The 15,878-nt window shown below is 48.4% G+C and overlaps 2 protein-coding genes across 3 annotated transcripts in view; both read left to right on the top strand.

Annotated features, from left to right (window-relative positions):
* Positions 1-8,687: 8,687 nt before the first annotated feature.
* On the top strand, positions 8,688-13,018 carry SLC35C1 (solute carrier family 35 member C1). 2 transcript variants are annotated; one of them, XM_050955435.1, is made up of 3 exons: positions 8,688-8,799; positions 9,174-9,715; positions 10,459-13,018. In XM_050955435.1, the coding sequence occupies exons 2-3, from the start codon at positions 9,205-9,207 to the stop codon at positions 11,016-11,018; spliced, it is 1,071 nt and encodes a 356-aa protein (XP_050811392.1). In that variant the 5' UTR covers positions 8,688-8,799; positions 9,174-9,204; the 3' UTR covers positions 11,019-13,018. The 2 variants fall into 2 exon arrangements, with proteins under 2 accessions (XP_050811392.1, XP_050811391.1); XM_050955434.1 differs by lacking the exon at positions 8,688-8,799 and having other exon boundaries at positions 8,964-9,715.
* Positions 13,019-14,658: 1,640 nt separating this feature from the next.
* The window catches only part of CRY2 (cryptochrome circadian regulator 2), a 31,363-nt gene continuing 30,143 nt past the window's right edge, over positions 14,659-15,878 (top strand). Inside the window, exon 1 of the mRNA XM_050955354.1 lies at positions 14,659-14,877. Coding sequence (XP_050811311.1) covers positions 14,693-14,877 — 185 coding nt within the window. The 5' untranslated portion in view covers positions 14,659-14,692. The remainder of the gene's footprint in view (positions 14,878-15,878) is intronic.

Consider the following 15,878-nt stretch of genomic DNA (forward strand, 5'->3'; position numbering starts at 1 on the left):
ATTATTGGCAGGAAAAGAAATTTTTGTAAGAGCAATCCAAGAGGCTGGCAGTCACAGTTTAGCCACCTCAATGGTGAGCCATCAGGACCCTCAGAATCTAACTGATACCTTACAAGTAGCCAAATGTTTCCTTTTCTTCTCCTTCTCCAATGAACACAACTTTACAAAAGAAACACCTGCTATAGGGCTCAGGCTCCTTCTGACCTTACAGTCTATGAGACTGGAGTGGGCCTAGGGCCAAAGGGGGATTGACACTAGAGAAGGCTCAAGGACCTAGGGCAGAAGGGAATTGGGTCAAGGGAGCCCAAAAGAGTCAGTTTTAGCCCCACTACCAGGAATGTAGGGTTGCAGAACTGCAGAGCTGGCTGGGCCATAGGGAGCATTGGCCTGTAACTCCCAACCTAGTCACAGCTTCCCCTGTCCCTGAAGCCTGCTTCTCTACAGAGTAGGGAGCTCTATAGCTTACATGGAAAGAGTCAGGACTTGGTGCATCTCAACTCACTTTCTAGAAACCAGGGGTCTCCATAAACTGCCTTCACTGTTGCTGCTAACAGACAGCTTTGATTGGCAGACTTAGCAGAGAGGTCAGTGAAGGAGACAAAACTCCCCTGGAATTGCACGTGCTCTGATCAGATTGTAAGGGTGTCTGCCTAGTACTGCTCTATCCTCTGCTAAAGCATTGTTGTGAAGTTCTATACACATACACAGGAGAATGTTCAAAAGGTTGCTGTTGGGTGCTCTGCTGGGGGATTTGGCTGGCCAGTTTAGAGCAAGCATTCTGACAACTGGGCACCACTCAGACACTAACTTTGAAAATCTCCTCAGCACTCATCTCCAGCTTGAGGCCAAGGGGCTATTTGAAAATGTTGAGCTCAAGAGTAAACTCTTCTAGTTGAGACAGATAAATCTGCAGCCTCCAGTACAGCAGGTGAAAGATTCTGCAACAGTTTCAGCTAATCTAAGAAATGGAGGGTACTTTTGAATTAAATGAGACTAAATTCACTGACATCGCCTGTGCCTTATTTAGTTTTATATTAGCGCTGTCAATTAATCGCAGTTAACTCACATGATTAACTCAAAAAAATTAACTGAGATTAAAAAAATTAATCGTGATTAATCTCACTGTTAAACTATAGAATACCCGTTGAAATTTATTAAATATTTTTGGATGTTTTTCTAGATTTTCAAATATATTGATTTCAATTATAACACAGATTACAAAGTGTACAGTGCTCACTTTATATTATTATTTTTATTACAAATATTTGCACTGTAAACAATGATAAAAGAAATAGTATTTTTCAGTTCACCTTATACAAGTAATATAGTGCAATCTCTTTATCGTGAAAGTGTAACTTACAAATGTAGATTTTTTTTTATACATAACTGCAAACAAAAATAAAACAATGTAAAACTTTAGAGCCTACAAATCCACTCAGTCCTACTTCTTGTTCAGCCAATTGCTAAAACAAACAAGTTAGTTTACATTTACAGATGATACTGCTGACTGCTTCTTTTTTACAATGTCACCTGAAAGTGAGAACAGGCATTCGCATGGCACTTTTGTAGCAGGCGTTGCAAGGTATTTACATGCCAGATATGCTAAATATTTGTATGCCCCTTTAGGCTTTGGCCACCATTCCAGAGGACATGCTTCCATGCTGATGATGCTTGTTAAAAAAAGAAGGCGTTAATTAAATTTGTGACTGAACTCCTTGGGGAAGAATTGCATGTCTCCTGTTCTGTTTTACCGCATTCTGCCACATACTTCATGTTATGGCAGTCTCGGTTGATGACCCAGCATGTTCGTTTTAAGAACACTTTCACAGCAGATTTGACAACATGTAAAGATGGTACCAATGTGAGATTTCTAAGGATAGATACAGCACTCAACCCAAGGTTTAAGAATCTGAAGTGCCTTCCAAAATCTGAGGGATGAGGTGTGGAGAATGCTTTCAGATGTCTTAAAAGAGCAACTCTCCAATGTGGAAACTACAGAACCTGAACCACCAAAAAAGAAAATCAATCTTCTGCTGGTGGCATCTGACTCAGATTATGAAAATGAACATGCATCAGTCCACTCTGCTTTGGATCATTAGCAAGCAGAACCCATCATCAGCATGGACACATGTCTTCTGGAACGGCGGTTGAAGCATGAAGAGACATATCTGGCACGTAAATATTTTGCAATGGCAGCTACAACAGTGCCATCTGGATGCCTGTTCTCACTTTCAGGTGGCATTGTAATCAAGATGTGGATATCATTGTCTCCTGCAAATTGTAACCAAACTTACTTGTCTGAGCAATTGGCTGAAGTAGGACTGAGTGGACTTGTAGGTTTTAAAGTTTTACATTGTATTATTTACTATGCAGTTATTTTTTGTACATAGTTTTACATTTTTAAGTTCAACTTTCATTATAAAGAGATTGCACTACAGTACTTGCATTAGGTGAATTGAAATATACTATTTCTTTTTTATAGTGCAAATATTTGTACTAAAAAATAAATATAAAGTGAGCACTGTATACTTTGTATTCTGTGTTGTAATTGAAACCAATATATTTAAAAATGTAGAAAACATCAAAAAGTATTTAAATAAACTGTATTCTTTTATTGTTTAACAGTGCGATTAATCGTGATTACTTTTTAAATCACTTGACAGCCCTATTTTATATTAATTTTAATTTATTTTATGCTGCCCCAACATTTTCAGTTTGCAACATGTTGCAGAGCTCTGTATTGAAAATGCATCACTGTTGTTAGAAGTTGTCAGGTGGAAGCTGGAGGTTTTTGCTCATGAGTAGAGGACAGTTGGGTTTTGGTACATGGAGAAGCAGTTTGGGATTGTGGGTAATCACCAGGGCCGGTGCAACCATTTAGGCAACCTAGGTGGTTACCTAGGGCTCTAGGATTTAGGGGGGGCGCCATTTTCTTTGGCAGCGACTGCAGCAGCTGGATCTTCAGCCGCCCCAGTCGCCGCCGGCATTTAGGCGGAGGGAGCTGGGGCAGGGGAGCGCCTCCTGCAGCAATTAAACGGGGGGGGAGGGTGGCATGTAGGGGAACCGCTCCCTGCCCCAGCTCACCCCTGCCCCGCCTCCTCCCCGAGCACGCCATGGCCGCTTCACTTCTCCCACCTCCCAGGCTTGCGGCGCCCAAGCTGATTGGTGCCGCAAGCCTGGGAGGCAGGAGAAGTGAAGCAGCCACAGCGTGCTTGGGGAGGAGGTGGGGCAGGGGTGAGCTGCTTTACTTCTCCCGCCTCCCAGGTTTGCGGCGCCAATCAGCTTAAGCGCTGCAAGCCTGGGAGGCGGGAGAAGTGAAGCAGCCACAGCGTGCTTGGGGTGCTTGTGCGCAGAGCAGCGATGAGCTGGGGCGCGGGGGTGCCTCAGGGCGGAGGGTAGGGGTGAGGAGCTGCCGCAAGAGGGGCACCTCAGGGTGGAGGGGGGGGAGCTGCGGCGGGGGAGGGGGGGCGCAAGGTGGAAGTTTCGCCTAGGGCACGAAACATCCTTGCACCGGCCCTGGTAATCACAATCGCTGGGTGTTAAAATTATTAGCAGTGGAGTATTTAACAATGTTGACAACAACACTTGTGTGGTTAGATTTCAAAGTTAACACACCATTGAGAAGAATGGGACAGTTCACACCCCTCAGAACTATCCTTTCAGGCTAGTCCCAGACGCAGGTAAATATTGCTGTGTAAGTTCCAAAGTTCAATTGGAAAGGATTTATATGCAATTATAAAGACTAGAAACTTGTTTTTTAAAATGAGGCTTAGTTTCTGACCTACAAATCTGCAGCCAAGAGTGGCCTGCAGCAAAATCCACACCTGCAGAATCATTGATTACACAGGGCCATGATTGTATTGACTCTGAATAGCACAGGATGTTGAGTTAGGGCAGCGGCACCTGTTTCAGGAATATCCGCCCTATCAATTACTTCCTTGATGCTAAAACAACGAGGAGTTCTTGTGGCACCTCAGAGACTAACAAATTTATTTGGGCATAAACTTTCATGGACTAGAACCCACTTCATCAGATGTATGGAGTGGAAAATACAGTAGCAGGTATATATATACACATAGTACATGAAAAGATGCGAGTTGCCTTTCCAAGGGCGGGGGGTCAGTCTAATGAGACAATTCAATTAACAGTAGAATACCAAGGGAGGAAAAATCACTTTTGTAGTGATAATGAGGGTGGCCCATTTCAAACAGCTGACAAGAAGATGTGAGTAATAGCAGCAGGAAATTAGTATGGTGATGCTGTAACCTGTGTAATGAAGAGGTAGGCCGTTCCATGACAGGATGTCCTCTGTTCTATTCCTAGATTTTAAATCCCAAAGAAACTATCATCTAGTCCAGGGGTCGGCAACCTTTCAGAAGTGGTGTGCTGAGTCTTCATTTATTTACTTTAATATAAGGTTTTGCGTGCTGGTAATACATTTTAACATTTTTAGAAGGTCTCTTTCTATAAATCTATAATATATAACTAAACTATTGTTGTATGTAAAATAAATAAGGTTTTAAAAATGTTTAAGAAGCTTCATTTACAATTAAATTAAAATGCAGAGCCCCCCGGATCAGTGGCCAGGATCCGGGCAGTGTGAGTGCCATAGGTTGCCTACCCCGATCTAGTCTTATCTTTCTGCATTATCCTGGCCGTAGAATATCAACAGTAATTCCTGCATCAAGACCATACCTTCTGGTTGAACGAGAGCATATACTTTTAGAAAGACATTGCAGCTTGATTTAAAGACTTTGAGTGATGAAGAATTCGTCATGTCCTTTAAGTCATTCACATGATTAATTATCCTCACTGTTAGAAGTTGACAACTTACTTCTGAATTTGTCCAGCTTCAGCATTCTATTACTGGGTCTTTCTGTCCCTTTTTCTGTTAGATTAAAGAGCTGTCTATTATCAGACATCTCTTTCCCATGTAGATACTGATAACTCATGATCAAGTCACCTCTTAAGCTTCTCTTGAATAGACTAAATAGATTGAACTTCTTAAATCTTTCACCATAAGACATTTTAAATAGAGAAAAAAGAAAAGGGAAAGAAGAACAACGAAGAGCAGAAACCGCAAGTATCCTGAAGATGAAACAGCTTTCAGGATCAATGCTGAATGTGACAGTAAGGTCTGAAGAAATAATAACAACATGTTTAATTAGTAGATGCGAGTCATATTTGACCATTGATCTTTGTGCAAACCTCCCATTGATGTCCACGGGAGTTCTCCAGTAGATTGAAGGGAGTATGTAAGGGCTGCCCCTAATTAGAAATAGAATTAAGCCCTCTCCATAGGAGTTTGACGCCTTTGCTGTAATATCTTCCTACAGCAATAATGGGGAGAGGGGAAGGGGCTATTTGGTTCTCCCTCTCCAACAGCCAAAGCAGGACCAGAAGCACAGAGGCCCTTGTCTGGGCACTAGCATTCTCTACAGAGAAAACTGATTATTTTTTTCTGTTGCAGTAGTGCTTGGGAATGATTGGTACAGCCCCTACAGTGTATCCTTGTGGAGACACTGCTGTTTTTCTGTTCTGTTCTCTAGCATGACATGGCAAACCTGACTCATCAGAGCAGGCCAGGAGAAAAGCTTCTTTTAGTTTAGTTTGATGCCAGTCAGAGCAAAGTTGCTGCTCTGTCAGAGGAGCCAGGCTGCAAAATGGGTCACACCATTCCCACAGGACACTAAAAATGTACAGGAGTCACTCTTCCTTACCAGTGCTACCTGATTGCCAGCCAAAGCACAATGTAACAGTAATAATAATTAGGTTTATTGCAGCTGAGAGGAGCCCAGTTTCTAGAATGGTTTTAGCACTGATCCTGTAATCAGATCCTCCTGTGTGACCATTACCTGTGCAGTTCCAATTGCAGGATCTTGCAGATTACCATGGCAGGCAATCACCAGCTGTCAAAGGGTAGCCATAGCACTCTCATGGTGGGGGAATGGAGAAGGTAGGTCTAACAGGCTCCTTCAAGCAGATATTACTCCTGGGGGAATTCTGCATTACTGCACGTGTGCATAATTAATGAGCTGTGCATATTTTTAATTTTTGGGGCAGAAAAAAGCTTTTGCTTAGATGTTGCTGCAGTTCCATTTTTTGCCCACCAGAGGGCGCTGGGAACTAGAACACAGCAGCAGCAACTCCAGGCCAGCTAGGGTAGAGAAAGAGCCTGCCTTCTTCACAGCACCTGTCCGGCCAGGTCAGGATACAGGGGCTGTGGGGAGACAAACAGTGTGGCATGCTGGGGGCGAGGGTCAGACAAGGGATCATAAGGGTTAATTAGGGAGGATAGACTGGGGCAGGGGCTGAATGGGAATGGAGGCACAGGGCCAAAGGGGGAGGGAAGTACAGGGCCACATGGTGATGGGGGCGGGGTTGCAGAGCTACATAGGGACAGGGCAGTGGCTGAGTGGGGTCACAGAGACACATAGGGACTGGGAGGGGGTACAGAGCCACATAGGGACAGGGGAGTGCCTGGGTGGGGGCACAGAGACACATGGGGACAGGGGAGGGGGGTACACAGCCACATAGGGACAGGGTGGTGGCATTGGGTGTGTGAGTGCTGCCTAATTAGAGTCCCAGACACCTTGTCTACCTGGGAGCTTTTCTGATCTTCCAGATGTTCAACCAGCCTATTCATCCCACAAGCATTCCAGGAAGAGGGGGAAAGCCACTTTTTACACAGGCTCAAGCCAGACCCATCCAAGAGACCACCAGGGGGGCACCAGGGGATTTACACCTAATTCTCTCCCTTTCCCCACACCAACACTCAACAGTGGCATCCTCTTCACCCTGAAGTGGGTTGCTAGCCTACTACTTTTTACACAGGCTCGAGTCAGACCCTGCTGCTCCTACAACAGTGTGCATAATTTTTTATTTTTTGTTGCAGAATTCCACCATGAGTAAGATATTTTACAAACATTCGAACATAAGAACTGCCATATTGGATTAGATCAATGGTCCATCTAACCCAGTATCTAGGGTTGCCAACCCTCCAGGGTTGTCCTGATGTCTCCAGGAATTAAAGATTATGCCATGTGATGAAATCTACAGGAATATGTCCAACCAAAATTGGCAACCCTATCAGTATTCTGTCTCTGACAGTGGCAGTACCAGGGCTTCAGGGGGAGTCTACAGAACACGGCAATTGGAGGGATCCACCTCCTGGCTTCTAGCAGTCAGATGTTTAGGGTTGTCCCAAGCATGGGTTTGCATCTCTGACCATCCTGGCTAATAGCCATTGATGGACTTATCCTCCATGAACTTATCTAGTTCTTTTTTGAACCCTGTTATACTTTTGGCCATCACAAGGCAATGAGTTCCATAGGTTAATTGTGCACTGTGTAAAGAAGTACTTCTTCTATGTATTAAACCTGCTGCCTATTAATTTCATTAGGTGACCACTGCTTTTTGTATTGTGGGAAAGGGTAGTCTTGCCATTCACCTTTTTCCACACCATTCATGATTTTATAGAGCTCTATCATATTCCCCCCTTCATCATCTCTTTTCTAAACTGAACAGTCCTAATCTTTTTAGTCTCTGCATACAAAAGCCATTTCATACCCTTGATGAGAGCTCTGTTGCCCTTCTTTGAACCTCTTCCAGTTCTGCTATATCAGGGGTGGACAAACTTTTCAGCCTGAGGGCCACATCAGGGAATAGAAATTGTATGATGGGCCATGAATACGCACAAAATTGTGTTTGGGGTGTGGGAGGGGGTGTGGGCTCTGGGGTGGGCGTGGGGGTGGGGCTGGGGATGAGGAGTTTGGAGTGTAGGATGGTGCTCTGGGCTGGGACCGAGGGGTTCAGACGGCGGGAGAGGGATCCGGGCTGGGGCAGGGGTGCGGGAAGAGGTGCAGGTTCTGGCTGGGGGTGTGGGCTATGGGGTGGGGCTGGGGATGAGGAGTCTGGGGTGCAGGAAGATGCTCTGGGCTGGGATCGAGGGGTTTGGAGAGTGGGAGCGGGATCAGGGCTGGGGCAGAGGGTGGGGGCATGGGGAGAGGCTCAAGGGGTGCAGGCTCCAAGTAGCACTTACCTCAAGCGGTTCCCGAAAGCTGTGGCATGCCCCATCTGGAGCGCGGGAACAAGGCCAAGCCACATAGTGCGGCCCCAACCCAGTGCACCAGCCGGAGCACCGGAGCAGGGGCCGGCTTAAAACGGCTCGCGGGCCAGTAGTTTGCCCAGCCCTGTTCTATACCCTTTTTGAGATGGGGCAAGCAGAACTTGTCACAGTACAGTGTGATTGCACCCATGGATTTTTGTAGTGGGACTGAGATATTTTCTGTCTTACTTCCTATCCCTTTCCTAATGCTTCTTAAACATTAGCCAGATTGTGCTCAGAATTTTGTTATTATTTCAGTGGAAACGTTCTTGTTTGGGTTTAAAAGTCACGCTCAAGACTGGCCCAAAATTAAGGGGTTGTATAAATGGGCGTTAGCAAGACAGGAACGATCACGGACACTTTGGCTGGAAAAAAATCCCGCTGGAAAGGGTTTTCTTTGCCGTGCTTGCGGCCCACACGTTAATGTGGCCTTGGGCAGGTGCATGAGACGCTGCTCTTGTTGTAGGTGTCCCCAAGGGAGGGAGGAGGCGGGCAGCAGCGATGAGGCAGGCGAACGGGAGTTTGACACCTAATCTCCGGGAGGCGTGAATAAAAGGCCCCAGGCTAGCAGGCGGGGCTGCGGGTGCAGGATCAGGAAGCGACAGCGCTTCGGAAAGCCAGGTAGCAGCAGCAGCAAGAAGAGGAGGAGCAGGAGCAGGAGCCCGAGCCCGAGCCCCCTGCACAGGAAGAAGGTGAGTGACAGATCGGAGTGCGGGGGGCTCCGGGACCGGGAGCCCGGGAAGGGCGGTGGGTGTCTGAGATAGGGACTTGGCTCTGGCAGGACACGTCCCCTTTAAGCTATTACCAAGGCGCTGCGTCCGTGTGGGCGGAGCCGAGCGCTGGGGCGGGTGAGGAAGTGAGTGCGGCGGCTCCAGGCAGGTCCCTGGCCCCAGCCTCCGGCTGCGCGACCTCGCGGTGCACGGGGTGTCTCCGCTGCGCTGCAGCGCATAGGGGCGCACTGGGTCCCAGCAGCGCACGGGGGCTGGCCCTCTCCGCGCTGCCTGACTGACCGCTGCTCGTTGCTTCTCTACTCCCCCCCCCCCCCCCGCACCTCTGTCATGAACAGGACGCAGCTGAAGCGCTCTGGGATCCTCAGGATGGCTCTGAGTAGCTCCTCCGACCCCCTGCTGCAGCAGGAGGAGGGTGGCAGCGGCAGCAGGGAGACCCCCTTCCTGTTGAAGGCTGTCCAGATCGCCTTGGTAGTCTCTCTCTACTGGTTCATCTCCATCACCATGGTCTTCCTCAACAAGTACCTCCTGGACAGCCCCTCGCTGCGCCTCGACACCCCGCTCTTTGTCACCTTCTATCAGTGTGCTGTCACCGTCTTCTTCTGCAAGGCCCTCAGCCTGCTGGCCTCCTGCTGCCCACTGGACTACCTAGACTTCCCCTCCATCCGCATGGACCTCAAGGTGTCCCGCAGCATCCTGCCCCTCTCAGTGGTCTTCATCGGCATGATCACCTTCAACAACCTGTGCCTCAAATACGTTGGTGTGGCCTTCTACAATGTGGGGCGCTCGCTCACCACTGTTTTCAATGTCCTGCTCTCCTACCTGCTCCTCAAGCAAACCACATCTCTGTATGCCCTGATAGCCTGTGGGGTCATTATAGGTGAGTAGCACCTGTTGAGTCTGGCTATACCTGTGTGTCCAGTTTGATGTCTTGCAACAGCTCAAGAGTGGATGAACTTCAAAGGTGACCTTCAAAGGAAAAATAGTTGAGCTTATACCTTTCCTCCTCCCCCTTTCTGCCTCCCCGCCTCCCCAATTTATGGAAGAGAAAAAGACCCTGGGAGGTTTTTGGAGATGTTTGTTTTGTTTTTTGTTTGTCTAGTAAAGTATGTCCCCCCCCTTTTTTTTTTTTTACCTTAAGACATTTGGTCTCTCTAGGCTGGAAGACTCTCTAGTAACTGGAAAAGTAGAGAAATAATGACAGCCCTGGAGCCAAGAGAGTGAAAGTTGAGCAACTGATAGAATTTTTTTTGTTAGACTGGTTTAATTCTTAGGGAGTTTTCAGTTCTTAAGCGTTAAAACACCTCTATCTTATTCCAATGACTAAATAAACCTTTTGTGAGACCTCATAATACGTATCCTCAAACAAAACTAGGGAAGACAAGATTTGACATTCCTGAGATTGTGAAGATTATAAAAACAAAGAAACCCGAAGAGGAGAACCTTTACCTTGGTGCTGCATTCAGGTCATGTTTCTCCATATAAGGTGGAGGGGAGAGAGAGTCACAGACCCATTTAAAAAGCAACAAGCAATGGATTTTTTTTAAGGGAGTGTGTGTAGTGTTTGAATCTCTGGTGTCCCTAATTCCCTGTCAGTATGTCACTAATTCTATATGGTTGCAGGTGGATTCTGGCTGGGCATAGACCAAGAAGGAGCAGAGGGCACTCTGTCATGGGCCGGCATAATCTTTGGGATCCTGGCAAGTCTCTGTGTCTCACTCAATGCCATCTACACCAAGAAAGTGCTGCCTGCCGTGGATGGCAGCATCTGGCGCCTGACCTTCTACAACAATATGAATGCCTGTGTCCTATTCTTGCCTCTTATGCTGCTGCTCGGTGAGTTCCACACCCTCTACCATTTCGACAAGCTGGGGAACCCTGGTTTCTGGGGCATGATGACCCTGGGAGGAGTGCTTGGCTTTGCAATCGGTTATGTGACGGGACTCCAGATCAAGTTCACCAGCCCACTCACCCACAATGTGTCTGGGACGGCCAAGGCCTGTGCCCAGACAGTGCTGGCTGTCTGCTACTATGAGGAGACCAAAAGCTTCCTATGGTGGACGAGCAACGTGATGGTTCTAGGAGGCTCCTTTGCCTACACATGGGTAAAAGGGCTGGAGATGAAGAAGGCACAGGAGGAATCCACTCCAAAAACAGGCGAGAAAAATGAGACTGGCGTCTAGGCTAGCTCCTGTCTGCACTTCTGCTGCTGCGCCTATGGAGTGGAGCTTCAGTGTGAAAGAAGCCAGGATCAGGAACCTTCAGGGCAGGAAAACATTGAATTATGCAGTGCATAGAAAGAGGTGTCGAGAGTGAAGCCAAAGGCATTCCGTGTATACAGTGTGTTTACTAAAATTGTGATGGGGGGGGGGGGAGAATATTACTTCCTTTGGATTTCACCGTTTCTTGAATAGGAGAGGGGATTTGTTGATGGAACGAGGGTGTATTAGGGGGACCTTCTGTCAGTACTGGGGCTTTTTTAAACTGCTGCTACCATTTAAACACTATATGGACACCCAACTGCTCCCCTGGTGATGGAGAGGGAAAAGGGCATCAGGTGTGTGTGTCTGGGGACAGATAATGGCTACTTCTAGATTAGCCACTAATTTAAGTGGGTAAGATCTTGCACCTAAACGTAGGGGAGGAGCAGGGAGCCAGACTTTCCAGGCTACTCCTTCCTCCTATTATAAGTAAGGTTAAGATTTTATCATTTAGTAAAAGTCACAGACAGGTTGTGGGCAGTAAACATGAATTTACAGAAATCCATGACCTGTCTGTGACTTTTAGTAAAAATAATGGGAGGGCAGAGCAGGGGATGACTGGGAGCTGTGTCCCTCCCACAGCAGCTGAGGGCTGCGGGGAAGGGTGGGCACAGCAGCTGATAGCTCTGGCCCCACCCTCCGGGCTGAGGCAGAAAATGTCATAGAGGTCTCTGGAAGTCACTGAATCTGTGACTTCTGTGACATAATCTAGCCTTAATTATAAATGAAAATGGATGTCCTTCCTGTTCCTACCCCATTGCAATATACACTTGGAAATCCCCTCACCAACAGTTCTGGGGCCTCTAAATTGCCTGTCCAATAAGTCAGTATTTCATGGTGTGGATCCTTCAAGGATGTATGTTAACTCTGTTTTACTCCCACACCCAAGGGTTTGCTTGTCCAATAAATGACTAAAAGGATGGGACAGAATTTTTATCCCACTTCCAAAAGCTAGCAACATTCCTTGTGTTGGGCAGGGAGATGGTGATGGCCCTTTCACATATTGCTGGTTCCTTCCTTTACTGGGTACCTGGGACTTTGCCTTGGTGAAAGAGTAGCTGGCTCGCTCTTTTTATGGCTTTCTGAACCATCTGCTGTTCTGGGGTGAGTACTCCATAATAATGAATTGGGGAATTCAAGACATTTCTCATTAGTCTTCTGTATTAGGGGTAGAGTTGCCTTTCTGGCAATAATGCTCTCGTAATTAGGCCAGTTTCAGGGTGAATTGCTCTCTGCCCCAGATGGTTGCCTTACTTGGTGATCCTCACTAGAAGGGGTGCCCACTGCGTGAAAATTGATGCTTGAGCATGGAAAATGCCATAATTCACCTGCATCAAGAACTTACTGGGAAGTTGCAACTCCTTTACTAAGAAATCCCAGATCAGGGATGAATGCAGTTGGGCTGAATTCATATCCAGGCTCCCACTTAAGAGTCTGATTAGCACAGAAACCTCTGTGCCCTACTCTGTCTCATTCAAGTGCCATTGTGGCTACAGAAGAGCTACCTTCTTCTCGTCTTGATTCAAAGACATCGATTCTTCCTCCCTAGTAAATAGCTAACCTCTGAGCTCCTTCACTTCCAAGTATTACTAAAGTGGGGTATGGTGGGAGCTGGTGTGATCTATCCCACAGTGCACTAACACGTCCCAAAGAGTACCAGGCCACTATTAGGAAAGCAGTAGTACATTTTTTCTCTCTCTTTCCTCTACTCCCACTCCTGCTGAGTGAACTGTTCCTGATTCCAGGAGCTTAAATCTCACTGGAATTCTGAATCAGATTTGCCTCATTGAAGGCCACTTTTTTTGGTAGGAGGATGGATTTTTTTCCCATGGTCTCTGTTAATTTTTCTACTGGGATAAATTTTAGGTTGCAACCACCGACCTGTGATTGTCAAACTTGTTTAATAAAAGTATGGATTGGAACCTTGGGGACTGTTTTGGTCTGCAGAGCTGGCAAAGTGTGCAAGATAACAGTGGTTTTTGCAGTGCTCCTAGCACACAGGGATACCCTAAATTCCTTCTACTTGCTTCAGCATGGTAGCAGTCCTGGCCTTTCACTATGGCCTATCATTGAACCTGACACTGAATTGTCATTGTAGCCTCTCCCCTCAGACATGTTAGCCTGTAATCACTTTCTGAGAGCCATAGTTTCATATTTGTTAAATGATGTGGTCTGGAATGTCTGAGATTTTCAGCAATGAGCTCAGATGTGGCTGCATGAAGGGCATTACCCTTGTCCCTCCATGCATATTCGCTGCTGTGTGTATGGATAGGACTCACTCCTGTGTTGTGCTGGACCAAAGGAATTGTTCTGGTAGTTTATGGTCTCAAGCAACCAGCACCATGTCACCAAACAGATTCTGGGTGCTCCCTGAGTGCCTCAGATAATAGCAGTTGTGCAGTCACTGAGCTTATATTCTTGCCTCCTTAAGAGTGCTGGGCATTGGGAATCCCTCATCATCTGCATCCCCCGTACTTGCCCTCTATGCATCATTGGACCAATTTCCTTGGGATTCATAGGACAGTAGTTTTCAACCTGTAGTCTTATGTCTAAGATTTCCAAAGGGGTCTGCACCTGCGTTTGAAATTTTTCAGGGGTCTGCAAATAAAAAAAGGTTGAAAATCACTGTGCTACGAGAAGGATTTCTCAGCCTGATTAACCCTTTTGGCTCTAGGCAGCTGTGTATCTCACCTAGGGTGACCAGATGTCCCGATTTTATAGGGGCAGTCCTGATATTTGAGGATTTTTCTTATACAGGTTCCTATTATCTCCCACCCTCTGTCCCGATTTTTCACTTGCTGTCTAGTCACCCCCGTCTCACTTGGATTTCCCAAAAGTCGTGGGTGCAGCTATACGTTGTTAGCGCTGCTCACAGAGATCACCAAGAAATGAGGATAGGAGGCAAATTAGACAGAACAATGGGTTTTTTAAAAGTGTTGCCAACTCTCACGATTTTAAGATCAGATTTGTGAGAGTCTTTCTCAAAGCCCCTGACCCTGAAGTCACGTGAACAGGGTTGACATTTATCTTAAAAAATAAATCAATCAGTCCTTGAGATTAGCTCGAAAACTTCAACCCTGGAGGCAGCTGCCCACGATTCCCAGTGTGGGGCTCTGTGTAAATCTCATTGGGGGGGAGGGGAGGAGCCTAGGAAGGTGCGGAGTCCCGCGGGGCTGCCAGGCCGCTCTCGCTGTGCAGCGGCGCCTGGGCGCTGCTTCGGAAGGAGCCTGCGGTGTAAACGGAGCTGAGCGGAGGGGCGCAGGCTCGGGGCTCGTGCAGCCGGGACCGGGCTGCGGAAGTCACGAGGCGCCGCGGGGTTCTCTGCTCCCAGACGGTTAATGCCGCATGGAGACCCCAGCCCCGCCCCCATGACCCTCTTCCTCCCCTCCCCCGCTTCGTCCTGACCCGTCGGCGCGACCTCCGACTCGCCGCAGCCCCGCCCCCTCGGCACGCGGCAGGAACGTGCCGCTGAGGCTTTGCCCAATGGACTCCCCGGCTAATGCCGGACGCGGTGGGCGGGGCGCCGGCGCGCGCGGTGGGCGGTCCCGGCGCGCGGGCGGGGCGGACTCGGTGTCGGCAGAAGCGACGCGGCGGTGATGGCGGCTGCAGGTTCGACTCCGGTCGGCCTGGCCCGCTCTGTCCACTGGTTCCGCCGGGGGCTCCGGCTCCACGACAACCCGGCGCTGCAGGCCGCGCTGCGGGACGCCAGCTCCGTCCGATGCATTTACATCCTGGACCCCTGGTTCGCCGCCTCCTCCGCCGTGGGCATCAACCGCTGGCGGTAAGGGGGGAGCGGGCGCCCCGGCTCGCGGGCAGCCTCCCGCCCTCCCCGGATCCGGGGCGGGAGACGGAGGTTCCCTGGCTGGGCTCCCCCGGGCAGCGGCCCTAGGGGGCGGGGAGCCCGGTGCATTAGGGACGCGGCTGGTGCCTCCAGGAGCCCCTCCCCTCGGCCCGTGTGGGCTCGGGAAGGGCCGGTAGCCGCAGCCCGGCCAGTCCTCCCGCCCCGACTTTGTTGCCTCTTCCCGGCTATGTTGAGTCTCCACTGCTGCTGCCTCTGTTAGGCTGCAGGGCCCTGGGCCCTGGCCCCCAGGACACGGGCGCTAGGTCAGAGGGGCCTGGCTGCGTGTTCATTTGGTCGCTGTCTTCTTCCCCTCTGGGATCGGTGCATCAGGGTTGCAGGTCACCAGTCTGTCCGGGTGCCTGACAGGAGTGAGACACGTCTCAGCCCCCTAACATGGATATTTGGGTCGTTCTGAGATCAGAACCAGTGAACACAGCACAAGCTGTAACATGTCAGCAAGAAGTGTGATCTGCTTCGGGGTATGCCAGTGTACTGGGGTTGGTTGTGCAATATGTTATTTAACACATGGGCTGAGTACATTTTGTTGTGGAGATGTACTTCATTGCTGTAGAGGCCAAGCTGTGTTTGCCTTTTACGTCATTCTCCCGCTTACTGCTTCAGTAGGGGCAGACTCTTCCCAAACACTCCCAGAGTCACTGAAGAAGCTAATCTTAGTGGTCCACAAACAATGTTCTAAGGTGAGCTACAGCAGCAGAGAAGTGCACGCTTAATGTGTTTCATCTCCATGGTTATATATTCACCCTGATGGTAGTTAGAACAAGCAGTGGGGTGCTGATCTGTACTTGCAATAGTAGACCAGCCTTTTGTCTGCTTTGAGTCATGATGTCTCTAAATAGGAAGAGAAAAGAATTCTTCACCTTGGGCACCTGGGAGTTTTGTGTGTGGTGTTTTTAAGTGCTGTCTTAAAGGAAACTAAGTCA

Source organism: Gopherus flavomarginatus, chromosome 5 (genome assembly GCF_025201925.1).
Source record: "Gopherus flavomarginatus isolate rGopFla2 chromosome 5, rGopFla2.mat.asm, whole genome shotgun sequence".
Classification (NCBI taxonomy): Eukaryota; Metazoa; Chordata; order Testudines; family Testudinidae; genus Gopherus; species Gopherus flavomarginatus.

Bases quoted from the DNA above. Each gene is read 5' to 3' on its own strand.
- SLC35C1 (XM_050955434.1), top strand. From the start codon at position 9,166: ATGAACAGGACGCAGCTGAAGCGCTCTGGGATCCTCAGGATGGCTCTG. The intron at 9,716-10,458 runs GTGAGTAGCACC...ATATGGTTGCAG, and splicing joins AGCCTGTGGGGTCATTATAG to GTGGATTCTGGCTGGGCATA.